The sequence below is a fragment of the Chamaea fasciata genome, unplaced genomic scaffold, assembly GCF_029207755.1.
Source record: "Chamaea fasciata isolate MVZ Bird 193981 ecotype frontalis unplaced genomic scaffold, bChaFas1.0.hap1 SCAF_7, whole genome shotgun sequence".
In the NCBI taxonomy this organism is placed as follows: Eukaryota; Metazoa; Chordata; class Aves; order Passeriformes; family Sylviidae; genus Chamaea; species Chamaea fasciata.
The window spans coordinates 27,160,427-27,180,208 of NW_027094092.1; the positions used below are offsets into that span (position 1 = coordinate 27,160,427).

The following is a 19,782-nucleotide window of genomic DNA, read 5'->3' on the forward strand; positions in this document are numbered from 1 at the left end:
CTTCACCTAAAGGAAAAATTTGAAGAAATTTAAGCAGTCAAAAGGACAGTTCTTCAATGGATGATGAACAGGTGGCCCAAAAACTAAAGCAGGAGTAAAATCTCCATCCACTGCCATAACTGACATTAGCAGCAGAATTCCATAAGGAACCAGAATGCCTCAACACATTTATTAGTTATGCCACAGAAGCAATGAGAGCAGATGATATGGGTAATATAGGGTAATAAAGAACAACAGAAAACCAGAGACATACTGCGAAGATCTATGGAAAAACATTATAGCATGAGAAATTTATCACTAAAATGGCAGTGGAGATTTAATGTAGGCAACTTAAGTGACACACGGAGAAACACAAATCCTATCCCAAACTGCTATTATTTATTAATTATTAATTAATATTAATAAATTATTACATGATAGTTGATATTTAGCTCTCAAGAGCAGGATGTTGGTATTATGGCTCCAAGGAGGCATTGACCAAATTCAGGGAAGAGAAACAGAGACATCTCAAGCTCAAAGGATTCATAAACTGCATGTGTATTGGAGGAAATTGTACTTGCCTATCTTTTAACGTTTTCTTTCCAGACACGTTTGTGGCATAGCTGGAGACAACTTATAGGCCTAAACAAACTGGTCCTACCCAATAAAATTATTCTTGTGCATGTTTTCTACCTTTCTCTCCATAGGAATAGTAGTAAAATCTCCTCTCTGTCCTCACAGTAATTTTTACTGTTTTCATATAACCTTAACTTTGATGTCTTTATACACCTTCTGCCCTTTGTTAAACCTGGTTAAGGCATCTAAAAGTTTAACCGATAGATTAGCACCTTAAACAACAACAATGTTGAGTTATTCAGAATAAATTAAATTTCAACCTAGAAATGCAGATCCACGTAAAAGAATAGTATTCAGAGGAAATGTATGACCTGGGCAGATCCAGTATGTCAGGGAAACTGAACTTAAGTGGTGGCCAAGCAAAACTTCTGTCTTTCAGCATGGCTTCAAGGGGAACTATTGACTGCATGCAGGGGGAAGAGTCTAATGCTACAGAGAAACGTCAGCCTTCACAGTCTCAGGGTATTTCAGTCATATCCCTTCAAAAAAAATCACCAAACTCTCCAAATTGGAGATAGGCAGGTGAACACATGAACTGAATAGAATATATTCCATTTCTGGTTCTTTTAACATACAGTATGATTTTTATTAGATGTAAGAGAGCAAGCACTCATTTAAGCATATTTCCATCTGTAAGAGAAAATATGGTAAGTAACAAACTCTGCTTGATTTCCGGTCTCCCATCACTGATCTTCAAAGGTGGCCTAGAAAGCAAAACACTTACTCCAAGTGATAATTGCCTCCTTTTCCCCCCACTCTCTGGTCCTTTACACCTAACAAACATGTAATGTCTTCTTTTGCTAACGCTTCCACTCTACTCTGCAGGTCATCTTTTACCTTAGATGCCCAACTCACTACTAAAGTTTAACTTTATTATTAGTCAGGGAAACTGTTCTCAAGCTGCATTTACTTCAGAAGGATCCTGCTTCTCACTCAGAAAGGAACAGGAATCCCAGTTCTTAATTGCTGCATTCTTTTCCTGATAATATCACATTGGCTTAACATAAAGTAACCTCTCCCAGCAAAGCCAAACCACATGGCTAATACTTCTAAGACCAAAGAGAAGAGAAAAATGAACTAATCAAAAATCCATCCTCTTTATTTCAAGTGATAGCTCTCTCTAGCTTTGAAGCAGGAGACAGCAATTACTGCTTTGCAGATAACATCCCTAGAACCAAAGGCACTACCAGAATTCTATTATTTAATTGCCATGTTAGACTTTTCATAAGATGTGCCACAATAGGCCTGATGACTTGAACTTATTAGCTCTTTCAGGAATACTTTCTACAAAGCACTTGAGTTACAGATGTTGACAGTTCTTAACAGAAGTATCTTTAATTTTTTGTAGCAGTGTTCAGAAGAGCATTTACTTACTGAAAATGCAGAAGGTGACATCGTTGTTACCATGAACAGAAGGAACAAGTTCTTCATCTCTGCCTGTGGGAATAGAAAAATTACTCATCGGAATTGCTTGCTTCTTTGCTGTTTATTTGGTGGAAAAGCTACAATACCGTGAAGTAAAAATGGAGGTGGAAGCAAAATCAAGTGGAGAGAAGAAAAGCAGTTTTACCACTGGATTCCCTGGAGAGATGAAGGCATCTGCCAAGATTGAAATTACCTGCACAGAAAGCCAGGATATAATTACTAAGAGTGAATATTTCCCTGAACTTTCCTCTGGTATTGTGAGAACACCATCCCCAGGCACAGTGGAAGGTGCATGCTGTTGCATGTCTGCCCTTCCACCCCTTTACATATACACCTGATAAAATACTTGAAGATTGCAATGACTTCAACCAACCCAAGGTAAAAATATCCACAGTTAACATTTCTATACCCTACATTCGTCTTGTGTGGTTGCGCTTGTTTAAAATCCAACAATTCATCTTGGACGGCTATAGCTAGATTCCACCATGAGAAGTTATATCCCCTCTGCAGAGCTAGAAAGGAGATCAGGTCATGTAGGCTGGTATGGCAGCATACAACAGTTCCTAAACTTGGGGTGTTATGCACATTTGGGACCACAGTATTTTGTTGGTACATCCCCTGTTGCTACTTAATCTTTTCTCGTTTGAGTTGCAGCCCACACCAACCACCAATCACCAGAGTTCACAGCTGTGACCAGAGACACTTTAGCCACTACAGACTGACTCTTTCTCATCACCATTTTCTCATGACCTTGTGACCAGCCAAGGCCAGGGGGGAAAAAAAAAAAAAAGAAAAGAAAAAAAAAAAAAAAAAAAAAAAAAAAAAAAAAAAAAAAAAAAGACTGGATATTCCTAGCACAGTTTTACCTAGTTAGAAAGAAGCTCATACTTGGGAAAGGAGAGGTAAAAGGAGAAATTTTCCTCTCACAGTACAAAAAAGCATCAAGGAAGACATGTTTATCTCATCGGTCCTTGTAACAACATGTTTTAATATTAAAACTTTATATATAGCTCCTTTAGCCTGACCTATTAAATCCAGATAAAATACAGAATGTGTATCACTATTAACAATGTTATCAATGATAACATTGATATAAAATCACTGTTGCATGAGGATATGACATCAGAACCAAGAAATAACCAAAATGAAAATTACTTGATCTGGTATTTGAGTATTTCAGGTTACTCCACGATGAGCAGCCATTTTTCTTATAGTCCTAGTTATAATAAGATCTCAGTGAAGAGATCTTATTCCAACTCTCCAAGTCCATGTTTACCATGGATTTTAACACTCCCAACATTCATCATGCTAAGAATAAAAAGCTTGTTCCTAAATACTTTGTCTTTCAGATGCAAAAGCTACTAAAAATTCATTTGCACCAAATTCTGTGTGTCAAATAGTAACAGAGCAGGGAAAATGGAATTGGGAAAAGAAGCACTGATAAACTTCTCTCCCTAAATACTGAGTGCTAATCATAAGATTAATAAGACTATGAAGACATAGGAGCTTTTTATATGAAAAGATTTTGATTAATTTTGGTTTAGTCATTCTTAGGAAACGGAGGGAAGACTGTGTATCCTCCATCACCCACAGGTACTACTACTACCCTTCCTATTCAAATCAAAGAAGAAACATCCTGGGGATGGCCTTCAGAAGAGGTAAAGAATGCTCTCTGTGCTGTAGAGGCCAGTGACCAGATCTGGCTGGATCTGTGTCACAACCCTACCAAGCATTCTATCCTTGCTCGGGGGAGGCACAGGCAAGAAGAGATCCCTTTGCTACTGGACCCATGTGAACAAACAGCAAAGTTCTCCTGAATGACTTTACAATGTGCCCACAGCACTAGAAAAAGGCACTGCGAAATCAGCATCTTCCTTGAATGGTGCTGGTATCAGAGGTAAGTATTTGACATCAACTCCTATTCCTGCTACTAGGAGGAAAAAAAAAATCACCTCTTCCCCAGCACTCCTCTTTTGCATATTCCATTTCCATCCACCTCTCAGGTCCACAGATATGGGCTTGAAAATCAAATCCTGGTTTTGCTGCTAATGAACTGTCTGAGCCAAGAGGCAGACAGGGCGCTGGGACCAAACCACACAAGGCTCCTGGAGAAGAAGGTAGAGGAGCAGGTGACCAGGGGTAGCAGTACTCCCATTCCCCAGCTACTTCGTACCTTGGATGTTTTTAGCCAGACAGGAGAAAAAGATTCTCTGAGGAGACAACTAGCGTCAGAACCTAATGTATGGGGCAACCCTGAGCACCAAAGCAGCAAGAGGTTACAGCCCTGGTGCTTGCTTGTACTTTTGTGCCATTGCACTTGAAATTGCTATCATATGTCCCAAATTTAGCATTAAAATGTTTAGACCATCCAGCCCTATTAAAGTAGTCGAGGGATTCCAGGAATGATTGGCAGAAGGAAGAACAGGGTTATCTGTAGCCTATGAAATTCCCCACTGGAAAGCAAATCTTGCCTTTGATTACTGAGCACCAAGAAACTTGTTGTTTTAAAAGCTTCCTCAGTTGTAGAATTCAGCATTGATTCCTTTCACCTTAGTTTCGACCACAACAGATGGTTGAACTTTTTTTTTAAGGTTTCAGAGACTGAAGAATCTGTCTGAAACCTTAAAAAAAGGGTCAAGTTCTGTTTCTGGATTTAATGACCCTTTAACTCCTTGTAGGACCTGGGGTACAGCAGCATGTGTTTATTCTGCTCATTTGCCATTCTTCTCACTGCAGGCTGGGTATGTTGGTATGTGGGGGAAGGAATGAAAAGGACAGTGTTTTGCAGTTCTTTCACTTACAGCTGCTGCTCCCTGAGCCTCCTGCCCTTCTCCAGTTTTCTTCAACCTTCCCCAGCTCCCTTTTCCCACTGTGTGCTAGAACAGCATCTCCAACCCTCCTCCACCCAGAAACAGCAGCAAAGCCTGAGGGGAAATGGTGACTTTATGCTCAAGTTATGGAACAGCTGCTGGAAAGCTCACAAGGAAGAATTCCTGCCATAGTGCTAAAATATGAAGTTAACTCAGGGAGAGGGTTTATGAGTTTACAACAAGAAAGGAACAACCAGAATCTTTAACAAGAAATAGAGGTGTGCCCAGCTGAAAGCTCTGCCCATACACCAGAAGAGATTCAAATTGTCTAGGCAGTCACATCTGGCATTAACTGCTCAGGTGAGATGAGTAAAAGGCTTGAAGTGGGGAATGGTTCCAGCCATCTGTGAGCTTGGTCAAAAAGAATCAGCTTCAGAGTTCAGCTCTGGACTGTTTTCTATAGGAGATGCTGACCCAAGCTTCTCCAAACTGGGGTCTAACTTTAGCAGCTCAGAACCTTCTATTCCAAAACAGGAGGGTGAGTGGACCACAGAGGAGATAGCTGGAATTTCCTAACTGAACAGGACACAAGAACTCCACTACCACTGGAAACTGGGATAAGCACCCTTATTTCAGGGCTTAACACTGAACCCACTTAGGAAAGAAGCTTTTGCCTTTACAAACAGAAGTTCTAGAAAAGACAGATGGGCAGACATGGAGACTTCTCTATAGTGCAGCCAGCAGTGAGCTGCTGTAAAAATATTTTATTTAGTTAGAAATCTTATCTGGGGCCAGGCAGGCTTAGCAAGATCAGTCAAATCTTCATGAAGACCAGGAGTATGTTTTAGAATCAAGGACAGTTTTAATGGCTCCTATATTTACATGGGTAAGTCCTGCCTTCCAATGCACAAATAAAATTGCTTACTTAAACTTAGCCGTTTTTTCAAACAACCTCTTAACATCCATGTTCCTGGGGAAACGAGACCTACATTGCCTGAATATATATGAAAAAATAACTTTGAATCAGTTGTCTAATTTCAAGGTCTCAAAAGCAATAGTTACATTTTGAGGGAAAAGATACTAGGCCAGGATGAAGAGACGTGTTGAACTTTTAATCTATTTAGATGATGACTTTTTCTTTTCAACAGGAAGGAAATCCAAACTTAAAAGTAATGTTATTCATAACTTAGCCTTGTGTAAGCAAGAACTTAAGCTGTTTATACACTCCAGAATCAGATCACAAAGTCAGAATGAAACAAGTTTCATGAGTTCCATTGCTCACACATTTATCAGGTTTTCTCTATTCTTTATGAAAATAATTGGACAGCCAGTGTTATTCTCTGTTTATCACATAAGACAGACCAGCCTTTTTTGTCCTGTGATCCACATTTCTAAATCACCTTTGGCCAAAGGTATATATCACATGTGTGGGTCAGGGATTGTTCTGGGAGTGGTTCATAGGCAGAAGGCAAAAAGACCCCTTCAGGGTTCCCACTCGTGTAATCTAGATGAGATTTAGCTGGACATGCGGGTAAGTGGCAAAGTCACTCAGCATTACTGACTTTGGCAGGTCCTTACAAGTCATTCCATCTCCCTTTTGGGAATTTGAATTACCCAGCATGGATATATCATTCCCTTTGAAATAACCCTGACACAGAAGCTGTCTTTGCATGCACAGCTTGAGATACAGGTTGGCCACCCCAGCAATAAATATTTACCTACTGCAATATCAACAGAAATGGCTTATTGTAAAATTTAGCACATCCAGCACTAAAGCAGACACTGCCATAGGGATCCCATTACTCACACTTTTTCAGAAATTCCTTCCCTTCCCTTTCCTCCACTCCCTCCCCTTTAACACATCAGATCTCACTTTGATGTTATATTTTTAGAAGTTTGGTTGAAGGAGGTGGGAAGCCAGAATAGGCAACATATCATCATCCTGTTATTCCCTGACATAAATTTTTTGAGTCATTGACTGAGAGCAAAGTCTTTGAGCTTTTAGATTCACTACATTTTCTAAAGACTTTATATTCTGCTTTGCTCTAAAAACCATCCAGCATATCTTTGTTCCCACTTGCTTTTGTTTGCCTTGACAACTGAGAAGCACCTTTTAAGTTTTTGCTGGAAGAATTAAAAAGGAAAAATACACACACAGAGAAAGAAGCTAAGGTGAAGGTGGGGAGACCAAGGGGGTCCATGGAACAGGGATCAAGGATAAGGAAAAACCTCCCTCTCCTTAGGGTGTGAGCTGAGTGAGGAGAGCACAAGGACCCCATCACACAGCCTAGAGGAACCAGGAAACAAACCATCACTTTAGGCAGATGATATCACATTCAAGGTACTTCTTAATATGCCTGTTTTCTTCCCCAAACACAGTAAATCATCCTTTTTTGGACAATTTTTTTCAAAGAAAATCATGGATCTTATGTCCTTTGGGTTAGGACAGATAATCCAAATAATGTCTATGTGCCCATTAAAACAGAAGGATGCTGAATTTCCTTTGTCTTGAGCATTCATTCAATTAATCACGTTCATGAAGAGCTGTTTGTATACAAAGCAAGAGGTAAATGTTTAAAAATGAGTTCAAACACAGGACAGGCTGAAAGGGCTTAATGGGAAAGGAGAGAAAATAAAGAAAACAAGTTGTCTGAGCAGAATTTTTATGGTGGTGTCTTTACCACTGGTATCCAGATTTAATAATTCATTCTAAATACATATTAGAAGTTGAAGAATCCTCATCAAGAAAAATAATCCCACTGACATATACTTTCAGCCATGTTATGCGTATTACAAAAGACAAACTTTCAGCAGGAATATCTTTAAAATTCATGTTGTTAAATGAAAAAGGCAAAAAAAGTTAGGAAAACAAATTAACAAGCACAGCAGCAGAGCACCAGCTGGCTCTGAGAACGGAGTAGTGGTAACACAGAAGCATCTTCGAGCCTGCTCTATCACTGGTTTTCAACTCAGCCTTCAGGCTGATTCCCAATGTGAACCTGCACCAGGCCATCGCTTCATGTGGCTGACACAGACTGACGATATTTTTAACAAAGTACTTCTACAGTAAAGAAAAGTTCAGCAACACCTGGGGAAGCCACAGCAGCCTCTGAATACTGAAATCACACAAAAGAGCAGCTGAAAAATCATCAGGCTCAAGAGCAAGATCAACACACAGAGGTTCTAGTAAGATCTCACACCATACGATATCAGTGAGTAGGGAAGATGCAGACCTGCCTTGTTCTTGCTCTCCAAAATCCACAATGATGTATCTCAGGCTTAGGTCAGAGAAGCAGCATCTTCCAAGCAAATGTAATCACTATGCCAGCCCTTTGCAGCAGCTAATACAGTATTTCATGAGGGCAATTTTCTGTCTACCTATTAATATCAACTCAGATTCAATTTTATGCAACTAGCCTCCCACTATTAGGTTTGCAGCAAGAGATTTATTATAAGGAGTAAAGATAGGATTCTGCCTTCTATTTTGGTAGTCTCACTGTGCTTAGCTGTTAATTAAATCTGGGAGCATGTAGGGATAATGTCAAGCACACAGACTGATTTAGACACTGCTAAAAGAAGCCACACGCTGCCTATGGAAGATATATGACAAGAATATAATACCCCAAACACTAGCATAATTGAAGAGGAATGGCTAACAATCTTTTACATTTACTACTGCCCTGTCACAGCTTAAGTTTCATTTCTATGAGTTATTTAGCCTGATCTGAAATTATCACCTGACACATTGCTGCTGTTTATAAATTATAGAATGGATTGGGTTGGAAAGACTGTTTAGTTCAACCCCCCTGCCATGGGCAGGGACATCTCCACTAGACCAGGTTTTCACAGCCCCATCTGACCTGGCCTTGAACACTTCCAGGGATGGGGCATCCCCAGTTTTTCTGGGCAACCTGTTTAGCGCCTTACCACTTTCTGAATAAAGAATTTCCTTCTAATATCTCCTCTAAATCTCCCCTCTTTTAGTTTAGAACCATTACCCCTTGTGCTATCACTACTGATGCTGACATAAAAAGTCACTCACCATCTTTTTTTAAAGATTCCTTTAAATACCAGAAGGGAGCAATAAGGTCTCTCTGGAGCCTTCTCTTCTCCAGGCTGAACAACCCCAGCTCTCTCAGCCTTTCTTCATAGAAGAGGTGCTCCAGACCACTGAGCATCTTGTGGCCTCCTATGGACTCACTCCAGCAGCTCCGTGTCTTTCTTATGCTGAGGATCCCAGACCTGGACACATTATTCCAGGTGGGATCTCACAAGGGCAGAAGAGGAGAATCCCCTCCCTTCCCCTGCTGGCCATGCTGCTTTGGATGCGGCCCAGGATGTGGTTGGTTTTTTGGGCTGTGAGTGCACACTGGCAGCTCATGTCCAGCTTTTCATCCATGAGAACTTTCCAAGTTCTTCATACGGGACCACACCAAAAGCCTTACAGAATTCAAGGTGGATGACATCAGTCAGTCTTCCCTGGTCAACCACTGCAGTCACTCCACCACAGAAGGGCACCAGGTTGGGCAGGCAGGATTTGTTTTCTAGTGAAGCCATGCTGGCCTGTCTTGCATCACATCCAAGTCTTGCATGCCTCCACACCGCTTGCAGGAGGATCTGCTCCACAATATTCCCAGACACAGAGTGGAGGCTCACAAGTGTTTAGTTCCCTGGACTTTCTTTTTTCCTCTTTTTAAAAATAGGAAAAATGTTTCCCCTTTTCCACTCACTGGGGAGTTTGCCAGACTGCCATGACTTTTCAACTATCATGGAGAATGGCCTGACAACCACAGCAATCAGTTCCCTCAGGACCCTGGGATGCATCTCATCAGGCCTCACAGACTTGTGCCTATTCATTTTCCACAGGTGGTCTCAAACCTGCTCTTCACTTACAGTGGGAGGGACTTCACTCCCCAACCATCCCCTAAGCATGTTACCCAGCTGAGACTAATCTCTTACAATTCAAATTTTTGAGAATTCCTTAGGGGAAAAAAAAAAGGATTTTCATACTAGAAGACTGCTTCAAATTTATTTATCTTCATTCCATCCTAAATATAAACACAGAAATCTCGGTGCTATGCAATGGGTTAAAAAATAAAATGAAAAGCAAGTGTTATTTCAATAGGAGACTTAAAAACCATATAAATTTTTCTCTGCCTCTCTTTGCAAGATTCACATTTCTGTTCACTGAGAGGATGTTAGCGCTACATTCAACAGCATGCTTGTAGTATATATGCACAGAGAACACCTGTAAAACCTTCAAATAATTTTGCTTGGGGACTAATAGACAGGAAAACATGAAAACCTCATGTGGGTTTTGATTGCTGCTGCTTCTACATTGTTTCTGGAAGCCAAGATAGTTTCATTCATTTAAAGTTAACTCAGTTATATATATATATATGGATATATATATATAAACATGTCAAACACACCACACTTGTACAGGTACATCTCTTCCCTAAGGAATCACCCCTACAGACAGTGATGCAGACACGCCTTCAGTGCTATGAGGCAGAAATTCCTCCAGAGAAATCTGTGGGCTGGGTTACATTACTGTGCAAGAGAAAGATGAGTAACATGAGGTGAACTAAAAGAAACAAAAATGGAACAAAACCACAACCTAAACGAGAACTTTAGATTAACAAACTTAGGAGGGAGAATATGTGCTTGTGGAATTGGGGCTGCTGTCTCTGAGAATACTGGCCCTAGCATCTTTCATCTGTCACTAAAAATTAACTTCATAAAAAATGATCTTAGGAGGGTGTGATCACACTGCAGTGCCTGGAGAGCTCTCAAAGGAAGCACATGCTCAACGGTGTGATCACAGAAAAAAGACAACGGTGTGATCTAAAAATAAATTGGTTCTTTGCTCTAAAGCTGATTTCTCCCACAGATGCCCAAACCAGAGCCTCCAATTACTGCTTTAAGGGCTAGGCAGAGAAATAAACAATCTGTGGATGGCACTTGTTTTCTATACATCACGTCTGCATGTCAGGAAGGTGAGCTTGTTACCGTGTGAGAAAGCATAAACAAATTATTTGATCATAGGCTATGCATATGAGTAGACACCCACTCAAGTATTTTACTATAAAAGTCCCTTCCCAAACATCTAGCAACCCTTATTATACATTGTCCAAGACAAGACTGGATCACAACAAACCACATTTCAGACCCAGGAGTGCTAAAAATTGAGCCTGTGAACCTGTATCCAGCAGAGCATCATTTTGAGAGAAGTCCTTTCAACAAGTCCATCATGCAGTAGGCATAACTGCAAATGACTGTCCTGATTCTGAGCAATCATCCATCACTGTCTGGGCTCAGGAGCTGTGCCAGGTACACTGCGGGGCTTACAGCACTTCTGCATGTCCTTCCCACAGACCTAAGAGCAAAGCAACCCATTTCCTCTGGTTTTCACTGAGTATCAATATGCCACCGGGGAAACATTTCTCCCCTCATTCAGTTGATGATGAGCCTGTAATGCTAATTGTGAGAACTGTAATTTCATCCTGTGTATTCTAGGTGCTGTTCTCATGCAAAACAGAGCTCCCATCCTCTTACAAAGAAAGCTATTTGTTTGCTGTGTACTACAAGTCACTAGGTACATACGTGAACGAAGAAAATGGTTAACATTTTATTAACTCTTAAGGTCCCCACTGAACAAAGAGAAAGCCTTTCGGTAGCCTAAACTCTACACGTCCTGAGGCACAGAACAGTATTTTCCCTTATTTATATTATATTCAGAAGAAGGGGTCCACAATCAAGATCCGAGTTTAGTTGTGGGGTTCTCTTTTTGTTTGTTTGGTTTTGGTTTTTCCTCATGTTTCCTGTTTTAACAGAACAAAAAGAATAAACTTTGCACCTTCGACTCAAAAAGTGCTACCAAGAAAACCAGTTGCAACAATGTAGCTGCTTTCCTGTCTCCTCCGCTGTTTTAACAAGTCTGGACATGGCCATTCACCCAGGCTCCGAAAGAACCACGGTGCCTAATTTGAGAGGCAATTAATCCCTGAAGCAGCTAGATTAGGTGAGATCTGCTTGCATTCTCCTTTACCAAACTGGTAAGCAGCTGGGTCTGAGAGAGTCCATTCCAAAGCCCAAGGGAAGCGATCTGCATCAGAAGTTACTGCACTTACTGAACAGCAACATTTGAGATCATCCATTCCCTAAGTTCTTTACACAGTGGTGGCTACTTTCCCTTAAAATTGAGACAATTTTGGGTTTTGCCTGATAATCTTTTTAACATGGACACATATAGAGACCAGCAAACAAAGCTCTATGTCTTTGCTTGAAAATCACCTCAAATCATTCATCACACACCTATCAAATGCTACATTCAGAGTAGATTGATAACAAGCAAACAGATTTGGAACAGGCAAATGATGCAAAGAAACTATCCCAACCCCAGTATTTCTGTGATGCCATCAAGCACTTAAACTCATGGAGAAAAATATTTCAAAACCAAACACCTTTATGGTGTCAGGACACTTCACAGTATATAAGAACCTGAAAATGGGCCGAAAATAGAAGTCTCAATTATCTCTCACTGGACAGGAAAAAAAGCACAAAACTTCCAGAGATGACAAATTTGGTCTGTTTTAATTTTTTTTTCTTCCTTTTCTGCTCTGTAAGAGCAGAGTGTTTGTCCTGGAAGGCCGGAGTGAGGCTGTCCAATGCACACAGGGCTGTGTAGCACATTGGCTCATCCTCGCACTGCAGCTCGGAAAGAATGGCTTTTCATGGCTGCTCAATCTGCAGAGACTGGGAATGCTCTGGTATTAAAGTGTGTAGTACATCTCTGAGAAGCCAGAATAAAAATATATAAGTTGCAAGCCAGTACAAAAATATGTAAGTTGCAAGCCAGTTTACAAAGGAGCTCTTGAAGGGCTTCATAAGTACAATGTAGAAAGGGCAAACGTGTGTTTGTGTAGACATTTTCCAAAGTAACAAAGGGGTTTACAAGCTCACTTTGAGGTCTCCACCGGCAGACCTAAAGAAACACACCATCTCACTAAGCTCCTGTACAAATACTAATTACTCCTAGTCCTAGGGACCCCATCCAAAGCTAACATTACCCACATGAAAGCTTTGAAACTCAGTTTCAAACCAGCCGCTCCTCTAATGCCACCTGGCCACCCACCCACAAGGAGCACCCAGTGCGCCAGGCAAATCTACTGCCCTCCCACATTACCTCCAGACCATTACCTCCTCCGTGCCAGGACAGGTCCCTGGATCCCTGGGACTGCTGCCTTGGCCTGCCTCACACCTCAGACTCCCTCAGGGATGGGAGACCGAAAAGCTCCCCTTTCACAGACAGGTCTGGTGGCTCTGACGGCATCGTTCGGCCGGGGCTCCCCCCCAGCTTCCCTCACGCAGCTGGAAGCAACACCGGGGTGATGCGGAGCCGCACCCTCCCCTCAGCACCTGCTGGCACTCGAGCAGGAGCGTGGCTCTCCAGGGGTGATAGTCAGGGGCTGCAAGGGTCGTAGCACTCACACAGGCTTTTATTCCCGAGTGCCAAAACTTCGTTTCCGCAGTCAAGAGCCCTGCTGCATTTGCCTCGCACCCTGTGTGCTAAGGGAGCGTGTGTGTGACCCCAGCGGGCTCGCCCCGCGTCCTGTCCCACGGGCGCCATCCCGGGCCCTCCCTGCGCCTGCCAGCCGCAGCGTCGGGAACAGCGCTTGCGGGCACACGAAGTCCCGCTGGGATTAACTGCGTGTCAAAGGTACGCATGTTCACCAAACTCATGGGGCATCTTCGCTCCCTTCTGAGAAACAAAATTTTGCAGTCGTAAGGACTCCGGTTTCTCCTCTCCCCTGAACTCTTTTAACTGAAAGGAAAGATAAAAAGGTGAGAAGTGAAAAATAGTTTAAAGAGCACGAACACCACTGAAAAGACTAATAGAGAATAGATATCCAGGTAGAGGGGACAGGAGACAGCCCAGAAGACAAAGTCAACTCCTACCTTCTGCATGTGCCTGTGACAGGTGAGCATAAGGGTTGGAGACACTCTGCAGTCAAGCTCCAGAACCCACCTTCCAATCGTTCTTGTTGAAACAGTGGCACTCCAGCGCTCTTCTCTCCTGCTTCTGTTTGGTTACTAATCCTTACTGCGCAGGAAAAGCAGACTTGTATTTCATTTAACCCCTTCAGCCTCTCAGTTTCTTCACAAGAGTTTTCACTTTTGCTTTGGAAAGCCAGGGTCGTAAGCATGCACACAGGCACGCCTGCCTTGGAATCGTTTCTAGCTTCTGTAGTCTGTGTGTGAGCACACACATGAGCTCTAAACTGTGCCTAAAGTTGTTGCAGGGGTGGAGCCCTTTGTAACTAGTTTTATTTTAGCTGTAGGCATCATATCAAAAGAGTGACAGCAATTCACAGATCCCTTCAGTATTCATTTTCATTAAGTTCTTAACTCTGAAAAAAAAAAAATTTACATTTACTTCAAAACTACAGCCTGAATCACAGTTCACAAATAAGCTTTTGACAAAAGAAATTTTGAACTTAAATACAATTCAGAGCTAGATTTGGGTCTAGGCAAAGTTAAGCAGATCCCTAAAATCTGAAAATAGCAACAAATTTGTTACAGATCTGAATTTAACCAAAGGCAATGGCAGTACAGGTTAGTCTATTTTTTCTTCTAATAAATGCCATGCAATTCAGAAATCCCCTGAAAACTCCAGTGAAGGAACAATTTAACAACATAAAAACTGTTAAAGGAAAAGGAATCTAGTTGGATGCATTACAAGGAAAAACTTGTGGTTTTAATCATGTGGATGGAAGAGAAAACATTGCATAACAACTTATGTGTTGCTGTTGTTTTATTTTGCAAACAGATAAATCTGCTCCCCCATTGATTTTGTCCTCTGCTTAGTATAAAACAATTAAATAATGAAATACGGAGACCACAAATCTAGAAAAATAGATTCTGGTCCAACAATTATAACAGCTACCAGCATTTCAGCCCTATTTAATATTATGACCGAGGTTTCCTAGATTATGAGAATAGCTTTAAAGTTTTAAACTTAAAAACTTAAGTTTTAAACTTAAAGTTTGGGTTGGTCTTTTATGTTTTGCCTTCCAGTTTTAGAGTTGTTTTTAATCAGTAGTTCATTTGTAACGGTAAGAGACAGAACCTTGCTTTCCAAAGGAAAGATGAAGCTTCTACCTTCAGGTAACTCCACATGTTGGATCTTCCATGGAAGACATCAAGATGTGCAATGAAATCTCCCAAACTTGTACCACTAATGTCTTCTTGGCCATGCTGCTGCTTTAGATAATCAAAAGGGACAATATCCTTGCCAACTCTTGACAAGCCTAGATGTGCACAGCTCCAAATGGAAGTTTCTAGCGGACTTGTAAATACATCAGACACAGAAGCAATTTTATTCCAGGGATGTGGCTCTCTTTATCCCTGCTGTTCAACCCCTGCCTAGCAGCTAGCCATGAAAGGTACACAGTACTCAAATCCCACCATTACTCATCCCACAGGGGACAGAGTTCAAGTAAAAGTCACATCTTTTCCACAAGCAAAAGCTGTACTTTCCTGTCAAAGCTAACTCTGCCACAATAAACAAGGGTAAGCCCTAACAGGAAACCCAACACAAAATGGCAACACCTCCACCAAGCAGCAGAGGAATCACAAGATACTGAAAGACACAACACACCCTGATGGCGGTGCAGGTGCATGGCTACCCATGTTGTCCTTGTGAGGAGAAACAAAAATTGGACATAGTTAATGCCTAATTAACAATATAGAAATTATTGTCCTGCCTTTTTAGATTCAAAATTTCTTTTAAGAAAAATAAATTTGGGCTTTGGGGCAAGATGTGATCCCTCCTTTTGCATCAGAAAGTGGTTACATGAGCACGTGATTCTTCTTTTTCCTTTTGTACTCTCAATTAGCCACTGGTTAATGCCATTCTTCAAGATATCATCCTATATCCTAAGTCTCATGACATTTGGTCAAACCAGAACCTGAACCCCTGGCCTTCTATGAATAAACTAACTTTCAGATCAGTTGAAAGCTTTTAGCCCATTGGCAAGAAAAAGCTTGAAATCCAGTCCCAAATGTTCAAAAACTAGAAGGCAAAACCCCCCACAACTTCAGATGAATTTATAAATACTTAATCATTAAAATGCTTCTCATGGCAGTGGGACCCTCAATTAATGTGGAGGTTTTTTTAAATACCAAGTTTAATAATGTTCTTGTAGTTCTTGTGTTCCTGTTGATAAACTACAAGGGAGTACAGAGACAGGGAAAATGTGACTGCTCAAGTTGGAATCCCGCCAGGATACATCCAAAAAACAGCTGTGCCTACTGCATTAAGGCAGATACTGCGTAAACACATCTGGATTAATTTTAACCCCATACAGACTTAATAGATGAGCTCCTGAGATGCTGAAATAAAAAAAGAAGTGACAAGACTTTTACCACAACTAAGCTACATCAACTAAATTTCTTTTATTAGAAAGAAAGAAAGAAAGAAAGAAAGAAAGAAAGAAAGAAAGAAAGAAAGAAAGAAGAATCTGCTCATACTTTCATACTTCCTGGTTCCAGCAGAGATGTGACAAAATCAGAAGCTGTTAGTGTAGGATTTGAGCTTGAGGCCAGTGCTTACCTAGAAACAGGCAATGCAAATATGAAGTAAACCTTTGCCCTGTGGTTTCACAGAAAGTTTTGCATATGTACCTTTCCTCTGGGAGAAAGGACATGATACTTGTGTTGAAATTGTTTTCACCACTTACCCTTTAGTGAAAACAAGATAATCCACTGATTCAAGACCATTCTCATCTCTTGGTAAGACACTGATGGGTCACCACGGAATGAACACAGCAGGACCACAGGCATTTGCCTCTTGCTACTAGGTCTATCCAGTGGCTAGCCTGGCATCTGGGTGCCCCTGATGAGGTCAAGAAGAAACAGTTGAGATGAATGCACAGTGAATGGATACTACTGAACACAGAATCCCTTCTAGCCTGATCACTGAAGTGCTTTTGCCAAGGAGCAACTTCTACAGGAGCTGTGGCATTGGAATTTCAACAGTTACATACATGGCCAGAGGTCACCAGTAAACCTTCTTTCTCTTTTGCTATACCTTTCATGGGAATAAACTACCAGGATTCCTTTCTGCCAGAGGCTATCTACAGATCTGCATGCTTTACTGGATAGGGCTCCAGACTAACTAGTTATGGCTGTCTAACACCTACAGCATGGTAGCACTTAGCTGGTCACCAGATGCCCACCAAGGTGCTCCATCACTCCTCATCCTCAACATGACAGAGGGAGAAAAACTGATGGAAAAATTTGTCAAACATGCAAAATACAGGAAGATTATTCACTGGTTACTGTCATGGAGAAAACAGACTTGCCTTCAGAGAAATTAATTACTGAGAAATAAAACCTAAACACCTCTGCTTCTTCCCCAGGGGGAACTTAACTTCTACCCCCTGTCCTCTCCGCCTGAGCAGCAACCAAAAAACTGAGGCAAGATTCTCAAAGCCTCCAGAAGAGAAGCTTGGGCATTCATGCAAAGAAGAGAAGAATCTGTGTTCAGTTTGGTTTCAAAATCTGAACCTCCCAGGAGACTACTGTGATCAGAAAATCATGGCATAGTCATGTTACAAACTGGTGTTCTTGATTGCTCACTTCACCATTTAGCCAAAGAGCAAGGATCTGGGGTGTTGTGATTATGGCTGGGTCACATGCTTAAAAATGGGATGTGTACCTTGCTTTGCTTTCAGAATAATGTCCAGTTTCTTAGATTAGAGCAATGGCCTAATCAAGGGAAATGGACAGCCATTACATTTAGCCTACTACTTGCATTTTACCCATGAGATATGTTCAAATATTTCTGAGCACAGGATAATACTGATCAGTAATCTTACATCCTAGGTAAGTGTGTTGATGGCTGAATGAGAAGGTAAAGAAATAAGGGTCTCTGGGATGTCAAATCAAGTCCACTGCTACTGGGGCATTATGTCTCTCTTTCCACCAACTGCACAAGGGTCTGAAAATTGGAGGCTTCAGCTTACTCTGATGACAATAAATCTTTTAACATACTGATTTTTTAAACTTATCATTTTTCAAAGAAATGACAGTAAAGTAAGTTTGGATTCAACCTGAACAGAGCTTTTTTCAAACCTGAATAGTGCACCAATAACTCCATTCTTCCCGGACTCTCACTCACTACTGCAGGATAGGCATGTCATTTAGCCCTCTGAAAGACAGCTTCTCAGTATACAGAATGAATCCTGTCAACCCTTCAGGAAAAGCAGATCAATTTCAGGTTCAGGAAACATTACAAAGTCCTTAAGGAAGGGTGGAAAGTGTATTACACACCAATGGGCTCTGCTGTACAAGTTAACTGTCTCAAAGCCCATAATCATCCTGCAGTATCTCTTGCACTGGTTTATCTCTGCTGCAGAGGGCTGGCCACACATGAACTCTTTCAGGTGCTGAGGACTGCTGCAGAAGAGCTGACCTGTACAGCTTTTGTATAGCTACAGCTACAAGCAGAGCCGATTTTATTGTGGTTTGCCAGCATGCAGCCACTGTAGTCAGCAATGCAAGAGAACAAAGAGATATCAGCTTCATTCCTACCTAGTCTCCCTTCTTGGACACTTTCACATAATGCAGCTCAGAACCGTGGAAACCAATGCAGTCATTAATATTTTGCTATAATCTGCTCCAGGAACAGAGCAACTCACAGGCACTTGATCTGGCAGGATTCTCTTCTCTTAGCCCCTTCTTGATAACTGAGCCAATTCCTGTGCTGTGCTCTCCAAGAGAGCCTTCAAATAAAATTTACTCTTTGTATTCAAAGAATTAGATACCTCTCTTCATCCATTTCCAAGATGAGTGAAATGGGAAGCCTGTCACTTCGTATTTATTTTGATTCTCACCCAAATCAGGCAAGACTTTTATTCAGGCCGGCTTTTTAAACAAGCCGATAGCGCTATACCAAGTTTCAGCTCTTCATCCTTAGGCCGTTTAAAGAAGAAAAGCAGCATGTAATGATAATGTCGCTGTTCAAAAAGCAAAAAACAACTTCAAAGGGCTGTGACTAATTCCGTGCAAACTTTGTTGTGAAAGGCACTCCAGTACACTGCACCTCAGGATACAAGTAAAGGCACTATTCCATTGCTAAGACTATACTTGGATACACAAAGATTTGCCTGCAAAAAACCAGAGGAATTGCATGTAATGGAATGAACATAGTTTTTAAACCAGCCCAACTACTCCTGAGTTTAAGTCATGTAAAGGAAAACCAGGATACAACTGAGTCTATTGGAAGGGAAGCGGTGTTAATTTTTTCTAGCATTGGACAGCACATCTAGTTTCGCTGATGTCCCACCCCAAATCTTAGGTTATTTACAGGAAATCATTCTAACAGCTTTTCTTAAAAGTAGACAGCTTGAATCCTGCTAATTATTAAGAAACTGATCATAAGGAAACGCAATCCCATTTTCTTTTTCTGCATCATGGATTTAAATATTGCGTAGGGTAAACTTGGCAGCCACACAAAGAATCTCATTTAGAGAGATTAACCTGTGAACACAAAGAGATCTGGAGGGTCTCTGTTTGTCCACTCCTTGATGCACAGGATTTAAACACAAATAATTATATTCAGCAAGCATAAACACACACACACACTCAAAAAGTAACATATACATGCATTAAATGAGGCAATGCCTTATCGAGAACAGACACTTCCTCAGCTGTTTGTTTTCCTTTTATTTTGGTTTTACATTCTAATGATATATAAAAAGTAGAAGAAATGACAGGTGGTAAATAGATTTGAGCTAGAGAACTGATTTCAAGGGAAAACATTTTTTTGTTCTTATACAAACAAATATAGTGATTCATGATGACTTCTTGTGCTCCCCAAGCTGTCACTGGTGAGCAAGGAGCAAAGGGTCAAGGCTGGCCATTT

General features: G+C 41.1%; 1 protein-coding gene across 1 annotated transcript in view; it reads right to left on the reverse strand.

Moving 5' to 3' along the window:
• Nucleotides 1-13,926, reverse strand: part of PAPLN (papilin, proteoglycan like sulfated glycoprotein) — a 50,416-nt gene extending 36,490 nt beyond the window's left edge. The window contains exons 1-2 of the mRNA XM_066188146.1: nucleotides 13,882-13,926; nucleotides 1,990-2,052 (exon numbers count right to left, since the gene is read on the reverse strand). Coding sequence (XP_066044243.1) covers nucleotides 1,990-2,046 — 57 coding nt within the window. The 5' untranslated portion in view covers nucleotides 2,047-2,052; nucleotides 13,882-13,926. The remainder of the gene's footprint in view (nucleotides 1-1,989; nucleotides 2,053-13,881) is intronic.
• Between the last annotated feature and the right edge of the window lie 5,856 nt (nucleotides 13,927-19,782).